This window comes from Enhydra lutris, unplaced genomic scaffold (assembly GCF_002288905.1).
Source record: "Enhydra lutris kenyoni isolate GAN:26980312 unplaced genomic scaffold, ASM228890v2 scaffoldscaffold53, whole genome shotgun sequence".
NCBI lineage: Eukaryota > Metazoa > Chordata > Mammalia > Carnivora > Mustelidae > Enhydra > Enhydra lutris.
The window spans coordinates 12,778,749-12,805,340 of NW_019154137.1; the positions used below are offsets into that span (position 1 = coordinate 12,778,749).

The 26,592-nt window shown below is 43.8% G+C and overlaps 1 protein-coding gene across 6 annotated transcripts in view; it reads right to left on the reverse strand.

Moving 5' to 3' along the window:
- Positions 1–571: 571 nt before the first annotated feature.
- Positions 572–26,592, reverse strand: part of LOC111157271 (apoptosis inducing factor mitochondria associated 1) — a 32,883-nt gene continuing 6,862 nt past the window's right edge. Inside the window, exons 2-16 of one of the 6 annotated variants that reach the window (XM_022518558.1) lie at positions 26,407–26,549; positions 19,331–19,430; positions 18,086–18,210; positions 17,830–17,960; positions 16,299–16,376; positions 11,994–12,078; positions 11,285–11,361; positions 10,280–10,388; positions 8,572–8,679; positions 8,138–8,226; positions 7,549–7,689; positions 4,874–5,016; positions 3,057–3,181; positions 1,173–1,369; positions 572–840 (exon numbers count right to left, since the gene is read on the reverse strand). In XM_022518558.1, coding sequence (XP_022374266.1) covers positions 769–840; positions 1,173–1,369; positions 3,057–3,181; positions 4,874–5,016; positions 7,549–7,689; positions 8,138–8,226; positions 8,572–8,679; positions 10,280–10,388; positions 11,285–11,361; positions 11,994–12,078; positions 16,299–16,376; positions 17,830–17,898 — 1,293 coding nt within the window. In that variant the 5' untranslated portion in view covers positions 17,899–17,960; positions 18,086–18,210; positions 19,331–19,430; positions 26,407–26,549 and the 3' untranslated portion in view covers positions 572–768. Of the gene's footprint in view, positions 841–1,172; positions 1,370–3,056; positions 3,182–4,873; positions 5,017–7,548; positions 7,690–8,137; positions 8,227–8,571; positions 8,680–10,279; positions 10,389–11,284; positions 11,362–11,993; positions 12,079–16,298; positions 16,390–17,829; positions 17,961–18,085; positions 18,211–19,330; positions 19,431–25,066; positions 25,198–26,406; positions 26,550–26,592 lie in introns of all 6 variants that reach the window. The other 5 variants (XM_022518556.1, XM_022518555.1, XM_022518557.1 and 2 more) reach the window with 5 other exon arrangements.

A 26,592-nucleotide genomic window follows, 5' to 3' on the forward strand; every position in this document is an offset into this window, starting at 1 on the left:
AAGCCACCCAGGCGCCCCAAGATTTGATTTTTAAAAGTTCATTTGAAATATAGAAAATGAGTTGATTTATGAAACTCTCACTTCTGTTCTCAGGAAATCATCTGTAAAATGAGGTGTGTCTATAAGCCTATTTTAGGTAAAAAGAGTGAGGGAAGAGCAGATTTCCAGTTTGAGGGACAGGGCATGAAGGATTGAGAGATGGGAGTTGAGAGATGACAATCCCTCAAGGATTCAGTCTCCAGGTTTAGCCATGAAGCACCAGGTCTCTGAACCCTTGTTTCTTCGGCAGTAAGTGACCTTTCTGGCCCCTCGCGGGTCCAAGCCAGTTCTGAGCAGGACAACAGGAACTGGTCCAGGGAAAGCAGAGTCTGCTCCATGTGTTTCTGTGTTCACTCATTTAACAGTGGATGGGGCCAGAGACACATTCAGGGAACTGAAAGCAGCTGAGTGTGGAGCAGGGAATATGAGGCTGAGAAAAATCATGCACTTGGTAAGAGCTCCAGTGTGCTTGCTCGCTGAGATGCACAACTTTCCTCCCCTCGCCCACCCGTTCCCTTTCAAAGAGAACAGAATTTAATTTAGAAGAATCAGGTTTTATTTAGTGATGTGAACATTAAGAATCTGCCTACATGGTTGAGATATTCACAAAGGACTTTACCATTCAAACTCATACATACAGAGGAAGTGTGCTGAATAAAAAATGCTCCTTTACTCATCCGAGCTGCTGTCAGGGACAGCAAAGTGCTTGCCTGTTGCACTGGGGGGGCTTCAGTCTTCGTGAATGTTGAAGAGTTTGGCTACTTCATTGAGATCTTCATGTTGCTCACCGTCCTTAATGATCTGAGGGAGAGAGGAACAGTGGGTCGCCAACTTGCTTTGTGTGCGCCAGGCCAGCCTGCACAATGGGGAGGCCTGGGCCAGCCCCCACATCGCCCTGGGAGCTGTGGGAATAGCCCTGTGTTAACCCCAAATGAGTGTATGCCAACTCCCTGGCCACCCAGCCAAGTCCTAACTAAAAATGAAATGCTCCCGAGCCAAGGCTACACCTTTGTTCTGCTTAGGCACAGTCTGACCCGGGTAGACAACGCACAGCAGGGCATCCGATGACGTCCCGGGCGCATTTTCTGGCCCACAGGTCCCATCTTCCTCAAGGAGCTCTGACGGGTACCCACCTTCCTTGCTATTGGCATTCGGTTGAAGATGTTCCACAGCACGATCCCTACCACCACTTTGTCCCTGAGGTAGAAGATGACACCTTTGCCGTAGTCCTCCCCTTGGGCAGGGGCCTGGGGGACTGCAGGACTGCTGGGAGGAACGGCGATTTCTGAGGCCTCAGACTCTGTCTCACTCTCGGAGCGGATACCAGTCCCTGTGGCCAATCCCCAGAACAAACAAAATCAAAATGAGAGTCAGTTATGAACTTAGGAAATTCTAGAAGGCAAGTATCTTTTGACACCTGCTTCAAGCTGCTCCTAGAGGATTTGTTTTTAAGCTCCTGTAGTAAGCACTTAGAAAGTAAAGCCTTCTCCAGCTCCTCTCCATTGGCAAAGCCAACAAAAGCTCTTCCTTGCTGGCTCCAGGGCATGGCGTCAGTCTGACAGAACTTGTCTACCTTACCATTTCATTTTATTTTTTTAAAGATTTTTATTTATTTATTTGACAGGCAGAGATCACAAGTAGGCAGAGAGGCAGGCAGAGAGAGGGGGAAGCAAGCTCTCTGCTGAGCAGGGAGCCTGATGCGGGGCTCAATCCCAGGACCCTGAGATCATGACCTGAGCCGAAGGCAGAGGCTTAATCCACTGAGCCACCCAGGCGCCCCACCATTTCATTTTAAATGTATGCTGTGGATTATTTCCTGGTATCTGGATTTCTTCAAACTGCAGAAGACTTGCTCTTATTCTCTGAGGAACATTTGAGAGCTGCACGATTCAGTACAGTAGCCACTAGCCACAAACAGCAATTTCAATTAAAATTCGTTAAAAGTTAATGAAAATTTAATCAATTTTAACCAAAATTAAATCAAATGTGAAATTCAGTACTCATTTGCATGAGTCACATTTCAAGTGCTAAAAAGCCACATGCAGCTAGGGGCTAAAGTAGTGGACAGAGCAGAAAGGTCCACTGGACAGTGCCGCTAGAGAGGCTCTCTGGCCAAAGCAGGACAGCGCACTTCCATATGGAAAAACAACAGCGGAGGGGTTTCCTCCTCGGGAGGGGGCATGCTGTCCTTTGAACAATTCTGCCCAGGATACAGAGTAGTGCCCCAGAGTTTCTAAGTCCCCAGGTCCCTCTCCTGGATCCGCTTCTCTGGAGAGCACCAGATGAAGGAGCGGGGTGTATGTCATCCACCTGGATTACACAGGAAAAGGACCTACATGTCCATATAATGTCTTGTTCTCTCCTTCAAGAGCAACCTGTTCTTGAGACGCCTCTGACAAGAGGACATGGAGGCTAAGTAACTTCAGCTGGGGTCATGGAAGGGAGAGAGAACAGGTCTAAGAGTTAATGAAAGAGTCATGTGTGGGAGAGAAGTTCATTCCTTGAGAGATGCCTCCCATCTGAAGAAACCCTGGCAGTAAGACATGACAAATGGAATTACAGGCAGCTCAAGAATTACTCAGCCCAGTTTTTCACTGCCCAGGGTCTGTGGAGAATAACAGGTCCTACACTAAAGTTCTTGGGATTAGTAGAAGGCTAATAATAATAAGGATAATAAAAAATAAATAAAAATCGTAAAAGTTCCAGTTTTCTTCAGTGCACAGGGCTTCCCAGTCCCTCGAGGCAAACTAAACCAGTGTCGCCGAGAGAGCCACTGCCCAGAGGCTAGGATGAACACCCACCACATCTGAGTCTACGCTCGGACCAGGATACCTGATTTTGCCAGCTCTCAGACCGCCAAAGAGTGAGGACTTCGGGTTGGGTTTATTTTAAAGCACAACATGAAGAAAGGCTTTCACTGACAGTTCCCTCTGGTCAATACAGAAACCCCTTGTTCAGGAGAATTTGGACCAGCGCTTCTCAACACTCTTCCCAGAGAATTAGTCGGGCTTCCTTACCTGACTGCTCTGTGGCAGATTTTGGGTTGTCCTGTGCAGTTGCTTTTGCAAACACACCGACTGTGGGCAAACTACTGTCCACAAGACCAATAGCTTCGTAGCCAACGTCGGGACCCAAATCACTCCTAAGGAAGGAGAGAGAAGAGGGTGTTCTGTCAAGAGGCTGCAAAGAATGACACGGTGGTGCATTTTTTAATTTTTTCCAAGACACCACACTTTGGTTCATGCCAACCAAAGAACTTGGTATGTGCAGCAAGGGAAATGCCAAACTGATCAGTCCGCTTGCCAGGGCATCTGGGGACAATGGTGGGAAAGCATTCCTATCCCAAAGCAGCTTTAATTTTCCTTAAGAAGCCATTGTACTTATCACATACCCATACAATGATCTACACTTTCTGAAATTTATCCATGCCTTTACCCCCTGGGGGGTGAAGGGTTCTTCAAATTTACTATTCACTACCTTCTTTCAACTCATCCTAAAACTGCCTTTCTGACGCTTTAAAGGGTACTCCGTATTTACAGAATTCAGAGATCTTTTACAGTTTCATCAATGGACAGTATTTCTTCTGAGCCTTCATTTTCAAGGTTTTATTTTAATCTTCTTGGAAACTTTTCCTATCATCATCACACAGTTTTTTACTATGCCAGGAACTTCAAAGAGTATTTGTGGCACAGACACACGATGGTTTTGTAATCACGTGAGGCTACTACTCATGGTTTTGTTTCTGGTGCTCTACCTTTTGGCATCATTAACTAAGTAAGTAAGTAAAATTTAAAGATAGTGGACATACTGTGTTACACTCATTTCAGGTGTATAACTTAGTGATTTGATGGTTTACACACTGTGCAGTGCTCACCACAGGCATAAGCAACCGTCTGTCCCCTTATGATGCTACTTGAGTATCGTGGACTAAATTCCTTATGCTCTGCTTTTTATTCCCCTGTTGTCCTTTCTTGACCACAGAAGCTCAATGGACTGGTATCTTCAGGGAACAGTCTACAATGACTTCCTGGATGCTGGTCCGGAGACCTAACTGATAATTATCTAGCTATGGACTCTTTTGTTCCTAACTGCATTATCTTATAGGTATTGACCCTGAAACCCAGCTGTTATGATTCTGCTGCCTGCTCACAAAACTGTGTGTGATTTTCCTAAAATGTATTCTCACCAGCTGAAAATTTTCCCCAACAGAAACTGCTTAGAGGCTTCTGAAACCCTGAAGTTTTTTATGTATCCCATCTTTCAAAGCAATGAGAGGAGAGTGTGCCAAGTAAGGTCAATGCCAGCACTCAGGAATGTCCCTTGTTAACTTTTTGCAATCCAGAGAACTGTCTATAGATGCCTGACTTTGAACTGCTGGTCTTGAGTGGGCTGTCTAAAGTAATCTCTACACCCAACATGGGGCTCAAACTCATGATCCCGAGATCAAGAGTTGCATGTCCCACTCACTGAGCCAGCCGGTTGCCCATGGGCTGTCTTCTCTGACAGCACGTTGGGCTCAGTAGCACCAAGGAACAAATGAAAATACAGCGCCAGCTCTAGCTAAGAGTACACATTTGTACCGCCTACCATAGCTCAAAACCCTAAGCTGATTTTGCCAGAAGTGCTGATGACGCCTCCACTCATTCACCGAGCTTAACTTACAGGTGGGGCCTTTTACCAGAAAGCTGCTTAGGTGTAGAATGCATGGAAACATGATGGAAGTCTTCTCCCCTCTGTATGAAGCTAACTGGCCCACATGGAAACCAAACTGTAACTCTGGTTCCATTACTTCTGTGTTCTAACCAGTTCAGTCCATAAAGCACAGAACTATTACCAGAACATCGACTGATGCCAGTATGGCTTAGCAGCTCCAGTCATATTTTCTCCGGCCAATCTTCCACTCACAACAGCGTGATCATGGTGCTCTACCCGCCTCCTACCCAACTTTATATCGTAGAAGCATGCAGCATCTCCTGCCTTTGAAAACAGACACATTACATGAGCACATGATAAACAAAAACAAAAACAAAGACAGAACATACATTTCGAGGGCTTAAAAAGAGCCCTTGTGCTGTTAACTAATTAGTGTTTTTTTTCCAAAGATTTTATTTATTTATTTGACAGAGAGAGATCACAAGTAGATGGAGAGGCAGGCAGAGAGAGAGAGAGAGAGAGAGGAGGAAGCAGGCTCCCCACTGAGCAGAGAGCCCGATGCGGGACTCGATCCCAGGACCCTGAGATCATGACCTGAGCCGAAGGCAGCGGCTTAACCCACTGAGCCACCAAGGCACCCCAACTAATTAGTGTTTTCTATTTACAGGCCAGAATCGCACCTACACTTACTGAAAAAAGTTGAGATTCCATTTAAAAAAAAACTATTCTATGCTAACCCCCCAAAACAAAAAAACTATTCTATGTTTCCACAAAGTGCACTTAAATCTTCTATGCTGTGGCACACACCTATTTCTTCTCTCATTCTGCCCTTAGCAGAGACCAATATTTAATAACCATGACTTGCAAAACATTCTTTCCTATGCACAGAAACCAGTTTGTAGGTGTGAGACCACCTCTCACCTAGAACTCTTTTCCAAGGTAAGATTTTCTTTTGGTCATTCAGTATCTATTCCTTCATTCACCAAATATTTATGGAAACCTTATTTCTGTACAAAGCATTATACTGTCTGGGTGGCTGAGACAAACCTGACCTCCACTTTGCCCACAAAGAGCATATAACCTAGTTGAGGAAGATGCAGCATCGTTCCTCGCTAGAGTGCAATGCAGGGTACCACGTGACAGGTACAGATCAAGCAGAGAGAGCCTCTGACTGGAGGTGAACAAGGCCAACTTCACTAAGGATGTGGCACGTGAGTGCTCTAACCCTTTGTGGCTATTCAGACTCCCCCAAGGCAACCTCAAAAATCCAGCAGCATGTGAGCAATGCTGAAATAAACTATGAAATCCACTTGGTCTATTATACAGTCTTTAGGATCTGAAGCAACATGGAAAATACCTTAGAGTGGTAAGTTAAAAAAAAAAAAAGAATGGTAAGTAAAAAAGAAAAGAACACAAATGTTTACTGTAGTACACTCACCATGACCATCTAGAACAAAGGGAAAAAAAACCTATTCAGAAGAAAATGAAGGGAGGGAAATACACCAAAATATTGGTGGCTGCTGTAGTGATTCCCCCCCTTTTTTTTCCTTCCCCCTTTCTCATTCTTGTCTGTGTCTTCCATATTGAGTGCATATTGCTTTTTTTAAAGATTTATTTATTTTAGAGAGGTGGGGAGGGGGCAGAGAGGGAGAGAGAGCCTCAAGCAGACTCCCCATAGAGCAGGGAGCCCCATGCAGGGCTCAATCTCACAACCCCGAGATCATGACCTGAGCCAAAATCAAGAGTTGGATGCCCAATGGACTGAGCCACCCAGGTGCACCTACATAGTGCCTTTTTTTTTTTTTTAAAGATTTTGTCTATTTATTTGAGAGAGAGAGATACAGCAAGAGAGGGAACATAAGCAGGGGGTAGTGGGAGAGGGAGAAGCAGACTTCCCGCTGAGCAGGGAGCCCGATGTGGGCCTTGATCCTAGGACCCTGGGATCATGACCTGAGCCGAAGACAGACAATGACCAAGCAACCCAGGTGTCCCTACATGTTGCTTTTATAACAAGTTTTTAAAAATCCAGTATACTCTAGGCACACAAGGGTGGCTCAGTTTGTTAAGCATCTGATGCGTGATTTCAGCTCAGTTCATGATCTCAGGGTCCTAAGATTTAGCCCCAAGTCAGGCTCTGCACTCAGCAGCAAGGACTCTGCTTAGGACTCTCTCTCCTCCCTTTGCCCCTTCCCCTGCTCATGCTCTAAAATAAAATAAATCTTAAAAAAAAAAAAAAAACCCCAAAAAACTTTATTTTTAAAAAAAAAAAAAAAAAGCTTTAAGGGAAAAAAAAAAACCTTCAAAGTTCCTATGTCCTTAGTTGCAGAGTACCTAATCAAACACAATACATTTGTAATGATCTAACAATGGGGAAATTACCTCATGGTTCCTACATACTATAGTCTTGTTTGTGTCATAACAGATTTTTTAAAATAGCTAAAAATAGTGCTCGAGGATAACAAAAACTGAGTTATTTTCCCCCTTAGAGAATTTTATAAAACTGCCTCATCCTCCATTCCCTGGGCTCACTTTCGGGCAAAGGGAACAGCAGATCCATCTGAAAGCTGGGCACATGCCCATCAGGGCAATGCCGATGGCGGCTGCCAACCATAGAACGGGAAGAACTCTATTTCTGTAGGCGCAGACACTGTTCATTTCCTTTTCCACTAGCTTGTGGCATGAAGCCATACCTGATCTTGTAAATCAAGTAGGGAAGTTTTTGTTCTTCACCCTCAGCCTCCAAACATTCTGCCTCTATCTGGGCAAGGTGCTACTGAGCTTTTGCACACTGCCGGGCAGACTCGCTCACGGGCTGCGGACAAGGAACCATTCCTGCTCGTGCTGTAGCACACTTACCACCCAGATGTTGGAGCGCGCTTGGAGCTCTGCATTTACCCGGAAGCCACCAAAATCTGAGTCTATCTCCAGTCCGCCTGTCTTGGCCAACTCAACGTTGGGTTCCAAGCCCACAGCTGCCACTATGTGGTCAGTTTCTACCTGAGGGGGGGAAAAAGAAATAATTCAGCCATTTACCACAGTTTCCATGTATGTCTGTGGACATAGCAACTGCATATTATTTTACTAGGAATTGGAGCTTTACAAAAAAAAAAATCACCGATTAACTCATATAACTCTGGTAAACAGATTTAAAGGTCTACTTTATAAAACTCCTCCAAACACAAATATACCCCACATTGTCAGAACAGAAATCTGCCACCCTTGAAAGGTCTCAAAAAATCTGTGATACAAAAGGGAGGGGAAAGTGGTTCACAGATGTCTACTCTGGCTCTCATCATTCTTATTTTAATGGAAGGAACAGTTCATTCAGAAAATTATGAGAGTGTTAATGGTGGGTGCCATGAAAACTACTGTTATCGAATGAAGGAGTAATAACGAGGAAAGGGGAGGGGAGAGCTGGAAGGTCTGGCAGCCTTCCCCTCCTTACCTTCCGGCCATCTTTCAACTTGATGAGTAACTTGCCACCGCTGACTCCAACTGATTGCACAATAGCATTGGGAAGCACCTTAACCCCCTCTGTGAAGGCAAACAAGACCTGAGGCTGAGCCTGAGAGCGTCCCACCTTCATGACAAGAAGGGAAGATGACTAAAGGCACCCCTCACCATAAAACCAGTAATCATCAGTACATAGGCAGCCTTGGGGAACCACAAGAACGCACACCCACAGCTCATTTTCAGTACTTCCGGGAATTTTGTCCATCAATTTCAGAACACCTACAGGCACTTGGCTGAGTGGAGAATGGTGGAAATAGTTCACCTGCCAGGTGATATGGCGTATGTCAAGTGGGTTCCCAAAGAAGCCAACTTTGGATTAGGGCTCATTCAAAGGAAAGAGCAATAGCATATGGAAAGTCTCTCTACCTCGTCTGACTTTTTCCATGGTCCAGTTGCTGAGGTATTCAGGGAGGATCTTTCCCATATTTCCTTTCTCAGGGAAGAGCTGAATCACTTCTGTACCCAAAGCTCGAGCTGGGAAGAAGAAACAGAGTAGGTAGAGCAGGAGGCAGAAGCCAATCCTGCGAGGACAGGAAGAGAAGCGATGGAGCAGCAGGTAGCCATTTGTGACACACAGGGCAACGCTGTGATCTAGGCCAGAGCTCCTATTCGTGGGGCACTGGGGCACGAGGGCACTGACGAGGCAAATACAACAGGCGCCAGAACTAAGTGCATTACATGCAGGCAGCAGCTCAGGCTCATGCCTGCGCCTCTGGCCTGTGAACAGGAAGCACCCTCCTGAGAAGATGGCCTGATTTCACACAGCCGAAAACAGCCATTGAGGAAAATGGCTGCCATCAAACATTCAAACCACAATATATAGATCGGTCGAACTGGGAACCATCATGTCTGAAGAAAGTGTGACTTTTACAAGGAATAAAAATTCCAAACATACATACAACTCTGTAGTCTACATTGCCCTTATCATCCCAATAACTTACTTTCCTTAATATTTTCTTTTTTTTAAAAAAAGATTTTTTGAAAAGATTTATCAGAGGGCGCCTGGGTGGCTCAGTTGGTTAAGCATCTGCCTTTGGCTCGGGTCATGATCCCGGGGTCCTGGGATTGAGCCCCACATCAGGCTCCCTGCTCAGCAGAGAGTCTGCTTCTCCCTCTCCCTCTGTGTGTGCCCGGACTCTCTCTCAAATAAATGAAATCTTTAAAAAAGTAAAAATAAAAAAATAAAAGATTTATCAATAGGGCTCTCTGCTCAGTGGGGGGGCCTGCTTCTCCCTCTCCCACTCTTCCTGTTTGTATTCCCTCTCTTGTTGTGTCTCTCTCTGTCAAATAAATTAATAAAATCCTTAAGAAAAAGATTTATCATATGCTTAAGTGACTGAGCCACTCAGGCACCCCTAAAGATAAAAATTTTATTAAAAATAAAAATTTTATTTTTAAGTAATCTCTATACCCAATGTGGGCCTCGAACTCACAAACCCCAGAGCAAGAGTCACACACTCTACCAATGGAGCCAGCCAGTCATCCCTTTAATACTTTATTTCTGAGGAGTCCTGGCTTAGAGGCTAGAGGAAGGGAAAGAAAGCATTGCTGTTCAGTTGCTCAGATGATAGCTTTTTGGTCACTAAGGTATTCCTCACGAGAACTAAGCTCAGTGCTTAGCTTTTCACCACATACATCTTTTCTTTTTTTAAAAGCAAACTCTACCCCCATCGTGGGGCCTGAACTCACATCCCCGAGATCAAGAGTTGCATGCTCTACCGACTAAGGCTGCCAGGCACCCCTTACCACATAAATCTTTTTTTTTTTTGATAGACAGAGATCACAAGTAGGCAGAGAGGCAGGCAGAGAGAGAAAGAGAGAGAGAGGGAAGCAGGCTCCCTGCTGAGCAGAGAGCCCAATGTGGGGCTCGATCCCAGGACCCTGGGATCATGACCCGAGCCGAAGGCAGAGGCTTTAACCCACTGAGCCACCCAGGCGCCCCTTACCACATAAATCTTAATCAAACTCTTTCTACTGATCCTGGTAAATGCAACCTTGGAATTTGTTAGAGCCCCAGAAAGAACAGGATATAAAACCAGAGAAAGAAAAATCGACGTCACAGCCCAGTACTCACCCTTTCTGCCAAGAGCGCAGGCCAGTTCGCTCCCAAGGAAGCCCCCACCGATTATCGTAATTGACTTGACTTCCCGGGAAATCTTCTCTAAGGTTCTGAAGTCTCCAATCTGCAGGATCACACCAGTTTAGTCCACTGATTTCCCAAAGGGACATAAGATAATAACAAGAAATATTTTCTGCTAGATCTTTGACATGTAATTTGCACATAAAATCTCCTTATATGAAGTGGCTCAATTACAGCCTCTGTTACTGACATAAATTTCTCTCTCCGCTGGAACATTCCTTCTAGCATCAGTGGTTCTCGATCAGGGGCAGTTTTGCCCCCTCTCCCTCAGGGGACATCTGGCAATTACTGGAGACATTTCGGGTTGCCACAGCTGGGGGCAAGGACGTGCTCCTTGCAGGTAATGGGCAGAGGCAGGGATGCTACTAAATGCCCTATTTGCACAGGCCAATCCCTCACAAGGAACAATCATCCAGCCCAAAATGTTGATGGCGCCAAAGGCTGATAAACTTTATTCGATCAAGAATTGAAAAGATGATACCAGTATTCTCAAATACCCGTAAGAGTGCCTGGAAAATTTCCGCAGGGGTCAAGAGTAAAACACAGCCTTAAGAAACAAAGCTCCCCCTTCCTTTTTCACTTAGGTACTCAAGAGTTTTCTCCTCAAAGGCTCTGCAGTAGCATTTGCAATGCAAAATGCCAAGAGGCTATAAGGAGTTCCATGACTCAAAAGCATCAGGAAAAAAAATACAGAAGGACAACTGGAAGGAACTACAGCAAGCAATCAAAAACACTAGATGTATTTTTTGCCTAGGAGCTGAAAACCCTCCAGTGAGGTATTTAAGGTGCAGAGAGAGGAAGTGACTTGCTCAAGGCCAGAGATCAAGTCTCCCATAAATAGAACTCCCATCTCCCAATTCCTGGGTGCTTACTTGGGGACCACTGATTATGCTACCTCTTCAAAAACCAAAACAATGAAAGCACTAAACAGACAATTACCTTTCTGAAAAGTGTGGTTCTACTCTTCACCTCTGCTCCAGCTCTCTCAATGGCAGACAAACTTCTTGGAGTGCCTCCTGGAAATAGGAGGAGGAAAACCCTTTTAGCCCAACAAGTGGGAAGCTAGTCCCAACACCCCCCCCCCCACGAAGGTGGCACTGTGGCCCCCTCAGCACGCACAGGGCCCAGAGGCTTTGTGTCCCTTCACCTGGCTTCTCAGCAGGCTTCTGTCAATTTCCCTGGAGAAGCCATTAGTCTCTCTACAAAGGGCCCGCCCTCCCCAGAGATGGCCACAAGGCTCTGTTTTTGCTTCCCTAAATCCTTCTAGGGGCATCACCAGAAAGCACGCTATGTTCCTTTAAGCGACTGCTTCAGTCTCCTCTCTTGATTTCTGATTGGAACTGGCAAAGAAGCCATGAGGCTGTATCCCTTCCAGGGTGCAGGGCAGAGAGCAGAGGGCAAGGGCTAAGCGGGGAGAGAAAAAGGCCATCTTCTTCAATACCCATCTGTGCCCTTACCCAAAGGGGCAGCAAGGATACTCCAGAAGGGCTGCTGATCAGAGGCCTGTCATTAGCTAGGCTTTGCACCAAGAGAAGACACCCACTTCAGAGAGACTGGGTTTTATTTTTCTTAAGGTTAAGTAATGCCTTCTGTACTAAAATTCAAATGAACTATACCAGGGAAGAAATCCACCTCGAGAAATATTCACCTGTTGCAATCAGGCACTTTTCATAGGTTATCTGAGAGCCATCGTTAAGTTTCACCATGTTGCCTCTCACGTCAAGCTGTACTACCTGGGACACACACAGACAGATGAGTTAGCTTTAAACGTCTTTTCATCGAGACATAATTCACTATACACTTACCACATTAAAGTGTACGAATCAGCGGTTTTCAGTATATTCGAAAGGTTGTGCAACCATCACCACTATAATTACAGATAATTTCCATTACCCCACAACGGAACCCTGTACCTTCAGTCATCAGCCCAGTGAGAAGAATTCGTTCTTGACCTAGGGAGATCCTTAAGAAACCATTTCTAAGTAACCACTGGCACCACAGTCTCTGGTACTTAGCTTCTTAGGCAGCCAACATTAAAACAAATCCCTGCAGTCCCCCAAAGTCCCTGTCCAATTTGTGGAAATGGAGAACAGAGACAGACTTTTCTGCTTGGTTTTTCTGGAAACCTTACTTTTTTGTTAACAATGTTCCTGCATCTCCAACATTTTTATAGGATATTTAGTCTACCTTCTACCCTTCGCTAGAGCTTAGCTCTCCTGCCAAGGACAGCTCACATGTAGAGACTGCTCATTCACCCACACTCCTCCCCCAGCACACCCAGGGGTAGGGGTGCTGACTCCTGAGGCTTCTGGATTCGTGTGCCCTCACACCCCTCTGAGAAGCACCCACCTACATGCTACCAGTCACCACTATGCAGCCGCCTCCCGGTCACTCCTCAGTCACTGAAGACGTTGGAAGCTGGCTCCTCCTCTTCCTCCGAGCCACATCCGGGATCCCATCCCTTAAAGCTCTACTTCTACCTTGAATTTCCCATTTTGGGGGTCACAATTTTCCATTCTTCCAGCTTTTTTTCCAGTCCCGCTGTCACCCATCCTTGCTTTGGATTTTCTCTGCTTACCCAATGGGCTGTTCCATTCCAATCAATCTGGGCCCATGCTAGACCACCCAAACTGTTCTCCTGCTACCGCCTCTAATTTCCTCGCACGCTCCTCTTTCTTATGGTGAGGAGCTTGAGATCTGGAGTTAGAGAGACTAGAGATCCAGTCTCTGCTCTCCTCTCTCCCGGCTGCGAGACCATTAGTTCAAGACATACTTATTAAACACCTACCACGTCAGGGACTGTGCTAAGTGTTGGGGACATGATGGTGAGAAAAACAGATACCTTCCCTGTCTCCAGAGTCTAGTAGCCAAGGCAGACCATTTAACATATACAATCAAGAGGGAGAAATGCTCTGATAAGGGCAGTACGGGTAGCTCTACAAACATGTGACAGGGCCCTCCACTGAGCTTTCTGGAGGCAATGACATGAACTGACTGGATGGGTGAGTAGCTTCTTTAGCCTCTTGTTTGTCCTTGGGTAAGCTATCTCTTCAACCCAACCCCACTAACTCAACCATCACACTGTTCTCTCAGATAACCAACCACCTGGTACCCTAGTTTATTGCAAGAACAAGTGAAGCTATTAGATGTGATCTTCCTCGGCTTCCCACCTCCCAACCCCTGGAAGAAAAACTTTACTTCCTTCCTTCCAGCTTCTGGGATGAGGTGTCCTTTCTGTGCCTGAACCCCATTCCCTTCCTTTCTTGCCCAGAACCATCTCCTGGTAGTTACCTCTCATCCCCCGCTTCTCTGCTGACATCTGAGGACTTCGCTTTTGGTCTGTCCCGTCCTCAGAGTCCCACTTCTGACTCTACATCCTCCTCGAGCTCCTACCAATTGGTGTCTCCCTTTTCTCATTTAAACTTTTTGAAGGAGTCCTTTATCCTCTTTTCTGACTTCACGATGACATCTGAGTCACCAAGTCTATATGGCTCATTGTACAGTTTTTTTTTTCCTGCCACACCCGTTTGCTACAAGAAGGAGGATGTGATCATTCTTGAAACTCTCTCCAACCTCGCTCAGCCCGTCCTGGGCTTTCTCTTCAACTTCTTTCCTAGTTCCTCTGTGGTCTCGTCTTCAGCCTCCCTCCTAAAAGTTGGGTTCCCCAGGGTTCCATCCTTGTCCCACTCCCCTCTGACTGCAAAGTTCTCCACAGATGGCCTCACCCACTCTCATGGTTTTAACTCCTACACATTCCCGGATCTCTGAGCCCAGATCCCTCCTCTAAGCATCACAGTCAATTATCCAACTCACAGGCCATCTCCACAAATATATTCCATTTCACACTTAACAGTCCAAAACTAAGTTTTCTTTCCCCCTTAAATGAGGTCTTCGTCTTGTAACGTCTCTCTCAGCTGGGGCTATACCACCACCTACTATACAAGCCGGAAATCAGAAAGGCATCATTGCATCCTCCCTCTCCCTCAGGTTCCACCTTCAATCTATCACCAAGCCTCATCGAGGCTGCCTTCTAAGCATGTCTCTGGTCTGTCTCCCACTCTGTCACCTATCAGGAAACTATACAATGGTGTTATTAAGAGCTTGGGCTCTGGAGTCAGAATTCTGGAGTCAGACAGATTTGGGCTCAAATTCTGTCTCCCCGACATATTAGCTATATAATCATAGGCAAGTTAGTTGACCATTTTTTTTAAAGATTTTATTTATTTATTTGACAGAGAGATCACAAGCAGGCAGAGAGGCAGGCAGAGAGAGAGGAGGAAGCAGACCATTTTTTTTTAAAGTAAGCTCCAGGCCCTGCATGGACCCCAGTGTGGGGCCTGAACTCACAACCCTGAGATCACAACCAGGGCTGAGATCAAGAGTCTAACACTAAACTGACTGAACCACCCAGGTGGCCCACAGTTACCTCTTTTTAATCTCAATTTCTTTCTCTATAAAATGACAATAATTATAGTACCTACCTGATAAGATTATTATGAGAAAATGAGATAATATCTGTAAAGCATTTTAAAATTATGTTTACTGCTACTGCTACTTCATCAGCGCCATCACTGTCACCACCACCAACACCACCACCACCACCGCTACTACTGCCCTAATTTGGGCTCTATCATCTCTCGCCTAGATTATTACAATGTCTTCAAAATGGTCTACCTCTAGTCTGGTCCATCCTCCTCAGAACCAAAAGAAGGATTACTTAAAATTCAGTCTGTTTTATAACCATGTTTAAAATGCAAGAGACCCTCAGTGCCCATGAGGTAAAGGTCAAGCTCTTCTATACAAGAGAGCTCTCCACAGTCAGGCCCCAGCATAACTTCTCAGTTTCATCTTTTGCCATTCTTTAGCTTATACTTTCTGCTCTTTCAGTAGCTAGCTGCTTGTTTCTCTACACCAAAGGTGCTTTTTCATACCCCCATATTTTTGCTTATGCTGTTTTCTACTTGAGTTCGCTTCACTTACCACTGGTGAATTCTTCGTCATTCCATACAATTTTCCATCCTATAAGACCTCATCCTCCAGGAAGCCTTCCCTGAAATCACCTCTAATCTGGGCTTGTTTCCCAGTAATTCCCAAAATACACTGTGCCTATCTTTTTTACTCCATATCTATGTGTTATGATTATCTGTTCGTTTTTGCTTAAATACTGTTAGGCCCTAGAGGGCAGGGCCTGTGTGTTATTTACACACAGAGCATACTTAATACCTAACGTCTCATCACCAACTTATCCATAAACCTATATCCACCTCATCTGCCTATGTCTCCTTATAGAAGAAGCAGACTTATGCCTAGCAAAGGTCAATTCCTCTACTTGTGCTCTGGATCCCATCTACTCTGGACTTTACTCCTTCTGATAACCCTTCCCTCTCCACCGGAACGCCGCCATTAGTTTACAAATACACTCTAGCACCTCCCATTAACAAAAATGAAACATACCACAGCAAAACAAAACCCACCTTGGACCCCATAAATGACCTCCAGTAACTGCCCCCATTACTCAGGCATTCACTTTTGTAAAGTCTAACAATATTTCCCATGCTGACATAATGCCTAAATTACTTTACTACCCTGAATAATATACCGCTGTCAATCTCTTATCATCAATAATCCCAAAGAAATGTTAGTGTGGAAAATAGGAAGACAAAGGAAGGGCAGAGGAGCAAATCTGGAGAAGGAACAGGTTCAGGGTCAATGACCCCAGTGGTTTGACTTCCCTGGGAAAGTTTAGTTGACATGCTACTCTAGGCTTTGAGATTAGTGCTTCCCCCAGGAAGAAAAAATAAGCAGTGAAGACAGGCAAGAGCAAATCTAAAATGACTCGATCTTTCTTTAATGAACTACAATGGCAGGACAGACATAAATGGTAGTGGGAATACAAGCCTCCATTCTTGTGGCCCACATGGAGTTTGACAAGGGAAACGGCTTACTAGCTCACCTTCTTCCCAGTGAGGACAGCCACACCACCATTCTCAATATGAGGCAGGTCCTGAGCAGAGACATAGAAAGAAGGTGGCTGGAAATATATGCTGTACAGAGAAGAGGGAGAAAATACCATAAACACCTGGAACTGCCATCAACTTCTCCCATAGCTTTAGTAAAGTTGTTTCAATCATGAAAACTTTTAGGAACATTTTGCAGAGTAAGTTTCCAAGCCCACTAAATCTTGGTCATGACTTATTTACACAGAGGTATTTTAGACTAGTGGTTCTCACCTGGGGACAATTTGGCAATGTCTAGAGACACTTCTGACTGTAACAGCTTAAGGGGAGGGAGTCTTCTGGTATCTAGTGGGTAGAGGCCAAGGATGCTATGAAACATCCTACAATGCACAGAGCAGCCCCCACAACAAAGAATTATCCAGCCCTAAATGCTGACAGCACCAAGGTTGAGAAACCCTGCTCTGGATTTAGGTTCAAAATTAGAACAAGAAAGGGCACCTGGGTGGCTCAGCTGGTTGAGTGTCTGACTACTGTTTTCGGCTCAGGTCATGATCTCAGAATCATGAGATCAAGCCTTGTGTCAGGCTCTGTGCTCAGCACAGAGTCTGCTTGAGATTCTCTCTCTCCCCCGCCCCTCTGTCCACTGCACACTCTCTTTTTCTTAAATAAATCTGAAAGAAAATAACAACCCCCCACCCCAAATTAGAAAAGAACACCACCCAGGGAGCTGGTATTCACACACCCACCTAAATGAGTTGTTCGGAATGGTGCTGGTGAAAGGATAGCTAGGTCTAGCTCCTGAGAGGACTTTGCCTCAAAGAGCACACATTAGTTGTGAGATACTAATTAAGGGATGGCTAACATAATTGACAGTACGCATCCTGCTTGAGAATAGAACATGATAATGGGGGTGAGGAAGGTGGGTAGATCTGTAAAACTTAGTCCGGTATCAAAGGGATCACTAGTAAGAAAAAAACTGGAACCCAAAAACATGATACTGGAATCAAGAGATTCATGGAGTCCTATAGAGGGAGAAGGTTTCTGGACCCATCTTTCCAAGTCTTTCAGGCAAACATTTTAATAAAGAGGCTCTTCCCAAAGGTGTTACCGCTCTACTACCACAATTCTGCATGCCTGCTAGGGTGTCAAGGAAAATGCCAGAGAACAGTGTCTTGTCTTTTGCTTTTAGTGGAGACGCCTCGGCAAGTGTAACGTAAGGAAGTGACAACACAGCCAAGCCGATCTTCATGGCAGAAGTCTAACAGAAAGGTCCTGGAAATAGGCACATTAGACCTGCAGAGGCCAACCTTACAGCTGCACTTGTCGGCAGATCGGGTAACAGGATCCAGGACGCCTGCACGGGAGCCTGCTGCCTCTACGCTGTGCCGAGTGTGCACCACAGCGGACTCTGGTGTGCAGCCAAGGCAGCTCTCCTATGCGCCACACATGGTCTGTGCAGACTCCTGACCAATGCCCTGTGCTTTGTTCAAGGTGCCGGTCAGGCCCATTTTACAGAAGTGAACGCACCTTCTCTCTTTTCCATTCCACTGTCTGAATCGCAGCGTCTTTGTGACATTCGGATCGTCTGAAAACCATAGTTCTTTTGAAAGAGGAGGTCGCATGTACGGCAGCTCAGGATCTTCAGACACAATCAGGACCTTGGGATAGAAAATAATGATACTCATCACAGCCGAGTCATTTAAGAGGCGGATGTGAAAGCGCTGCCCCTGGCTAAGTGCTAGCAGACTACCCTCCGTGCCAAGCAGAAGAGTGTGTGCCTTACCCTGGCCCCAGGATCCCGGGCCCGGATGGATCTGGCTGCAGCAAAAGCAGCGGTGCCTCCCCCGATAAGCAGGAATGGAACGTGACTTGGTACCCTGACTTGAGGAACTGGTTCTCCTTCTGGAGCTGTAAGCAACACACCAGACAGGATGAATTTTCTGAAAATCGCAGATGACTCCTTGCCACTATTTAGTTTATTTATTTATTTAGTCATCTCTACACCCAACATGGGGTTTCAACTCCTGACCCCAAGATCAAGAGTCGCAGGCTCCTCCAACTGAGCCAGTCAGCCAGGCGCCTCTCCTGGCCACTATTAAGAAAAAAAAAAAAATCACCTTGCACTTGTTTCAATCCTACACATAGAGGTAGCAAACACTGTACCTACATTAATCTTGACAAACTTCACAGCAGCCTGATGGGACAAGAAAAGCAAGTATCTTTTTCATTTCGTAAGTGAAAAATACCCCCCAAAGAGGTGAATGATTTGGCCAACATCATTCATCCATTATGTCTGTCAGAACTACAACCTAGCTTAAATGTCTAGCTATTTCTAAAATACATCAGAAAGCATGTATCAGAAAGCTTCTCCTCTTCCCATTAACTTTCTAATGACCAATAGGAAAATATCAACTTCAGTTTCACCTTTTGTTAGCAGTAAAGGGGGGGAAACCCAACAGGTCAATTGGGGATTATTACACAATGTTTAAGAAACAGGACATGTTTTGAAGAAAGCAACATATATCACCCGCGCAGAGTTGTGGGGCTTATTAAGGGATTAAAACATTCCTCTCTAAAAAATCAAGCCAGTTATGGGGATAGAAGTGACGGCCAGTGCTATATGCTTTAGGAAAACAAATTTATCTTTAACAACTTGAAAACTCCAAAGACTCTAAAGGGGAAAAAAACAGACCAAAAGAATTTTCTCATTGAAAAAAAAAAAAAGGGCCTTTATGTCTTTTCCAATAACTTTCCTCACCAATCTTGTCTTCTGAGTTTAAAACTTGCCTTTTAAGAGTCTAATATAAAAAAAAAAAAACAACCAATCACAATCATCATTAGGGACTATTCTCAAACTCAAATTCCAGTCAAATACCTTAACAAATTGCTCCCAGGTCTGGGGTAATTCCACAGTTTCTGGAAACTTACAATCTCAGAGTGTTGTCATGTCTGTAAGACATCTGTAAAGCACAGCTCCCAAACTGTTTTTAACTTGCCCTTCATATATTGAGTCTCAAATAGTACTCACCAGGTGATGTGGCCCTTTTCTGTTTCTCTTCTGGTGTCAGCCCTAACCCTGACATTCTTTCATCATATCTTTTTTGATCATCTTTTATAGTCCTGTAGGCCTGCAGATCCAAACATAGAGAAAATGTCATCATAAATCTATCTTATACCATAAGTAGTATCATTATCTTTCAATTAAATGAGAAGCTTTTGTCTAGATGAACTAAGTTCTATGTTAAAATTATTTTCTCAAGAAAAAAAAAAATAGTGGGTATGTACACACTTGGCCTAGAAAGAACATAGGCATGCAGAAGAAAAGGTTCCAGCTTCAAATTTCCGTAGGAGCTATGTAAAGAATTTTCCTTATATTTAAGTCTGAAGGTACAGCTAAAGAAAAAAAAGAAAATCAACAAATGTATATTCATGAATACCTGAATGACTTTCCTCCCCTCTTAAACAGTCTTTACCATCTTTTTTTAATCTTTGTTTTTAAAAAAATTATTTTATACTAGAAGGATAAAGGGATAAACTTTATTATTTTTTAACGGTTTTACTTATTTATTTTTAAGAGAGAGAGAGATAGCATGAGCAGGGTTGGGGGAGTGGCAGAGGGGGAGGGAGAAGCAGACTCCCTGCTGAGCAGGGAGCCCAATGTGGGGCTCAGTTCCAGAACCCCGAGACCATGACCTGCACTGGAGTCAAAGACCTGACCGACTGAGCCATCCAGGAGCCCCAGGGTTAAAATTTTGTAAAAGGGGTTTTGGACTATGGTGGATACTAGCTGTGAAACCAAGTTATACAGTTCTGGGACATTATATGTTCTTGGTAGACGTCTCAAGTTTTGCTGGCTACTCTGCTAATGCCCTGAAACATGACACCTGTTTCCTAGTCTTACAGAGTAACTCATCTTTCCCTCAATGGTCTATCTTGCTTTTGACACTTAGATATTTGCCAAGAGTCAAACACCTTGCTTAATCACCTATTTCAAATCTGTATCTTCCCTAGCTGTTCAACTTGAAGAAGGGTCTATTAGCATTATGACTATTTTTATTTAACATACAGTGTTTGAGTTTATTGGAGATTTTAAAAAGAGCAGGCAAGAATGACTTGTTTTAATTACTTCTGCTCTTTTGAGCAGCCCCAAAGGCTCAACAAGGCTCAACAAGATGAAAATTTAAGTAACTGATGTTAACTGAAATCACAGGTCATTAACTAATTGAAGGAGAAAGTAAGAACATCAGAAGTGTCACAAAACATGTCTGAAGAATATTTTTTAAAAGATTTCATTTATTATTTATTTGACAGAGAGGGAGCAAACACAAACAGGGGGAGAGGCAGAGGGAGAGGGAGAAGCAGGCTCCCCATGGAGCAGGGACCCTGATGTGGGGCTCAATCCCAGGACCCTGGGATCATGACCTGAGCCAGAGGCAGACGCTTACCTGACTGAGCCACCTAGGCACCCCTGAAGAATATTTCTATGAGCCCTTTACAGAGCAGCACATTAAGCAGTGGGCTGTAATGAGGAAACTGGACCCTAAGATGAGGACTTAACAGTTTTCAGCCTAGAAATATCTAACATATGGTATGAATGGGTTAGAAAATTAAGTACAGTATATTGAAAGTGAATGGCTATTCCGTGAATTCACCACTAAATTCATCACATTAATAAACTGAATTCAACTGACATCAATTTCAGGAAAAAAGTTTTTACCTTGCCATCAGAAACTATACATGATTCCAGTATTTACCCACACCTAAAAAAAAATTTCTTTTTTTTTTTTTTTTTTTAAAGATTTTATTTATTTATTTGTCAGAGAGAGAGAGGGAGAGAGAGCAAGCACAGGCAGATAGAATGGCAGGCAGAGGCAGAGGGAGAAGCAGGCTCCCTGATGAGCAAGGAGCCCGATGTGGGACTCGATCCCAGGACGCTGGGATCATGACCTGAGCCGAAGGCAGCTGCTTAACCAACTGAGCCACCCAGGCGTCCCAAAAAATTTCTTTTAAGAAATGGAATTTTACCTAAAAAGATGGCTTAAGCTAGTCAACATGAGTGAACTGAGAAATAAACTGGGGTCATGTTCAGATGGAGAGAGATATCAAAAAATCTAGATCCCTAGATTTATCTAGAGATAATCTAGATCTCTATCTCTAGAGAGAGATAAAAAAAGCTAGACCCAAGAGCTTCACATGTGAGTAGAGCAGATGTATATGTATATGTATGTATGTGTATACACACACACACCAAACATCTTGAGGTTTAATGGAGAAAGGACAAAAATGAGGGTTGTCATATATTTATATACATATATGTTTATATATCTAGTTTTTAAGTAAATATTCTGATACAAAAATGTTTATAGACATACTAAATAAAAAGTTACTTTTCCCCCCAAGTGTTACTGTATTCCAAGTTTGCACAGATTTCGAATTAGTGATATGAATACATGTTGGATTAAGAAAAACTACAAATCTGTGAAAAATATCACTGGAGACAACTTTTCTAACAGAGTTAATATGGTGGTGTTTATTTCCCTTCAAGAAATCTGAAAGGAAAAAAGTCATTTAATGAGGCAATATGATTTTACCAGTTGAACCACCAGTTGAACAAGTTGGGCAAAGGGCCCCAATACTAAATCTCATTAAATAGTCTAAAGCCTCTGCCTTCAGCTCAGGTCATGATCCCAGCATCAGCATCCTGGGATGGAGCCCCGCATTGGGCTCTCTGCTCAGCAGGGAGCCTGCTCCCCCCCCCTTCCTGCCTCTATGCCTATTTGTGATCTTTGTCTGTCAAATAAATAAATAATATCTTTAAAAAATAGTCTAAAGGCCACTTAGGCTCTGCTCATTGACAAATAATAGGACTGAGATCATATCTGTCTATAATCCTAGAGAAAGTCACAAGCAAGATGAGGAGGAATGCCCACATCCACGCCAATCAGGAGTTCCTATTTGCAGCCTAAGCCAAAGAAGTGCTGTTCAGATCAGTGCTTTTCAAATTGAGGTTGCAATCCATTAGGGACTGTAAAATCAATTAAGTAAGGCTATAATCAGCATTAAAAAACACGAATGAGGGGCGCCTGGGTGGCTCAGTGGGCTGGGGCCTCTGCCTTCAGCTCAGGTCATGATCTCAGGGTCCTGGGATGGAGCCCCACATCGGGCTCTCTGCTCAGCAGGGAGCCTGCTCCCCCCCCACCTGCCTCTTTGCCTACTTGTGATCTCTGCCTGTCAAATAAATAAATAAAATCTTTTAAAAAAACACAAATAAAACTATCAAAGTATATCATACCTACTAAGTGTTATTTTTGAATTTTGAGTTTTATATATTTATAGTTATTTAACGGGTTGCCAGATAAAACATAATTTTCTGTGAACTATGGTAAAAAACATAAAAACCACTCGTTTAAAGTACAGACCGCAGGGGCGTATGGGTGGCTCAGTTGGTTAAGGGTCTGCCTTTGGCTCAGGTCATGATCCAGAGTCCTGTGTCCTGCTCCCTGCTCAGTGGGGAGTCTGCTTCTCCCTCTCCCCTCCCCACTGCTTGCATTCTCTCTCCCTCTCTCTCTCAAATAAGTAAATAAAAATCTAGGGGCACCTGGGTGGCTCAGTTACTTAAATGTCTGCCTTTGGCTCAGGTCATGATCCCAGGGTTCTGGGATGGAGTCCCACGCTGGGAGTCTGCTTATCCCTCTCCCTTTGCTTCTTCCCCTGCTTATGCTCTCTCTCACTCACTCTCTTTCAAATAAACAAATAAAGTCTTAAAAAAATCTTAAAAAAAAAAAAAAAAGTACAGACCCGGAGCAAACATTTCAGAAAAATTTCCCTTGTTCCTTAGTTCTGCTCTCGTAGTTTGGGAGGGTTGGGGGTGGTGGTAGTGGCAAAGAGCTCCCAACTCAGGAGTCACTAAAGTAGTATTTGTACTCAAATTAGGACCACTTCCTCATGTGAGAGAGAAAGGTTATGAAGGAACACCCCTGTGGACTGAATGTCTGTGTCCCCCTCCAATTCACAGGTCAAAGTCCTAAGTCCCAATGTGATGGTATCTGCAGATGGGGCATTAGGGAGGTGATAAAAGTTAAATAAGTGGAGGGCTTAATCCGATAGGGCTGGTGCCCTTATAAGAATAAGAGACTCCAGGGGCACCTGGGTGGCTCAGTGGGTTAAGCCTCTGCCTTCGGCTCCGATCATGATCTCAGGGTCCTGGGATCTAACCCGCATAGGGCTCTCTGCTCAGCGGGGAGCCTGCTTCCCCCCCCCCTCCACCTGCCTCTGCCTACTTGTGATCTCTCTCTGTCAAATAAATTTTAAAAATTAAAAAAAAAAAAAGAATAAGAGACTCCAGAGTTCATGCTCACCCTCTTTCTCTCTTTCCTGTGTGAGGACATAGGAGAAGGTGGTCAAGCCAGGGAGAGAGCTCCTACCAGAACCTGACCATGCTGGCAGCCTGATCTTGGACTTCCAAGTGTCCAGAGTGTGAGAAAATACATTTCTGTTGTTTAAGCCACCCAATCTGTGCTATTTTGTTATGGCAGTCAGAGCAGGCTAACAAACACTAAATAGCTTAAAGCCACATCTCATCAAATCTGAACTCCACAGTTTTAACGGTTCTTGTGAGACTACGACCAATTTCAGAGGATTAAAAACCTAAGCTACCTCAGATCACATTTGAAACAACTTAAAACCCAATATAAAACTTTACAGAATAGTTCAGTAACCGTTGTAGGTAGACAAAAGCTTATCATTTAACCTGAAACCACTATAATCTAGTAGCTTTATTATTACCAGTGTTGGATAAACACAGAGGGCAATGAGGCATTTAAGTGAATGGCTTGAGAGGAACTTGTGCTTTGTAGATCTTTCCAAGGTGGAAGAAAGCAACAGTGTCTTGTGGCCCTGGCATCAAGAGATTTGCCTGGCCAGCTCTGTGAAGGCCATCCAACTCTGGTACAGCAACAGAAACCAGAGGTTTAATAGGTTTCAGCTGTTACAAATGTATCAGATGCAAACACTTTATATGTATTTTTGAATGAATGAGGTGGAACTGATGGCAAAAGTTGAGAGCTAGGAAATGGAAGCGGTAAGGCTCGGAGGGTAGTATCTAAATTATGAATGAGAGGCATTTACCAAGGCAGTCTACACGAATGTGTTAGCTTGTACCACTTCAGCCACTAGTTTGACCAAATTAGAGATTACAAAAGGGACACTGCCAAATGAATTTACTTTGAAACAGAGGCTGGCGGTGGGTGGGGAGAATACTGCATTCTGTGGCTTTTTGGACCTCCTCAGAAGCATTCAATAAAATGCCTTTTCACAATAAAAGCAGGGTTGATTGTTTCTGACAAAACACAAAAATGACATTTTACCTAAAAGGATCCAAAATGGATGGTATTCAGGTTACTTTTCCTTGCTTATTTGACATTTACTCTTTGAGACTATCTTGTTAGGTATGCAGCACTAGAGCACAATATAATTTAGCATCTTAAAAAGAATTATGAACTCGGTAAAAGTTTCAAAGGAAGGGTTAATGATGAGGATTTAAAAATAATCATTAAATGTATGGCTTTACATATATCTGTTAGGACTTCCAACAGTTTGAAAGATGAGGTTTGAGGGCTTCCTAGTGACTGACAATGTCCCTTTAATAAATACTTAGAAAGCACATGCTGTGAATATTTCGTTGTATTCTAATGGATCAAGTTTTCATTAGTGCCATGGTCTCACCCACCCTACCCCGAAATATATGTTAGTGTAAGCATCTTACATAATAAACTCCTGCCCCAGTGACTGTTGCTCCTACAATTAAGAAGTACACTAGGCTGCTGCCATCTTTCACAGAAGCACCTGTAGACGCTAGTGATCTAGAAGGGGATCCTAGATGATGACACTGCACAACTGTAGGTAAAGATAAGGCCAAGAAAGAAACAAAAGGAAATAGAAAAAGCACTAAGTATTAATGAAGAAACATTCAACACAAAGGCAGGGAAGCATTTTTGGTTACCCTGTGTTACAAAAGAAAAAAGTGCTGCTCCAGGACTGCAGGAGGATGTGTACTTCCCCAGAGTCTGTTAGTGGACAGAGCTCACCTGCTTACTCTGGGCTGATTCACAACGGGCAAAAACTGTCTCTTTGTGCATTTGGAGTCAGGTGAGGGAATGACAATCTACGTAACTTCAAGTCGTTTTCACCTCCCTGTTTTACAACCTAGTGACCAAGGAACGAGATAATTTCACCGTCTTACCAATGTGGAAAGAACTAAAATTATAATGGCATCCAACCATTTGCTCTTGGGGAGTGAAACAAACAGCTTCCTTCAATCAAGGGTGTTATTAGGTGTTATCTAAGTTGGTTCACTCAACCTTACATGCTCCAACTTTAGACTGATCTGCTTAGTCACGGTAAACCCTGCTAAGTTTAAAAAAAAAAAAAAAAGAGCACCACAGAGTAATTCCTCTGTGACCAACTAAGCTGCTCAGAGTTCATTTAAGGAGATATAACTGTGTTAATATTACATAGCATTTAAAACCGTATTTCTCACCTCACACAGATTCCATTCTAAAATTGGAGATACTAGGCCAACTTCTATAATTTAGTCTTTGGGGGAGATTCTTTGGGTGAGATTCAGGGATAGCTTTTCTTTTAGGAAGACTTAATATTTTGGACTGAAAGCTGTTGTTATTGTTGTTTAAGTCTATCCCAAGCTGAGGAAAAAATAAAATATTTAATGAATGGGGCGAAATCAAATATTGTGCTAAGGAGCTGCAATGAATTCTCACCTATTCACAGGTTAGTATGTCATATCCAAGAGAAAAAGGTAACAATTTTGTGGATTAGTCAAATCTAAGAAAACACAGTGGCTTCCAAGTAATGAGTAAAAAGACAAGTGAAAAGAGCAAAGCTAACCAACAGGAGATTAAATTTCAGTCATTCCCAAATTGGCTCTCACAGGATTATTAGACAGTAGGCACTTTAAAGAAGGCTTTTGGAAATTTTTCCAAAAGGAGAAAGGGGAATTAGTTGCAGAAGTTTTAAAGCAGAGTAGTACCGAGTCTACTAATGGGAGCTGTTTGGCAGCTTCTTTACACAAGCCGCTTTTCTACTTACATATGCACCAGCTCCTATTGTTGATAAGCCCACAATAAGGACTAACACAGAATTATCGATTTTGCCCCCTGATGCACCAGAGCTAGCCATTTGTCTTGTCAGCTGGAGTTCTAGAGGAACATGCCATCGCTGGAACAAGTTGCCTAAGGAACACAATTTATTAAGACACACACACATACAAAAATA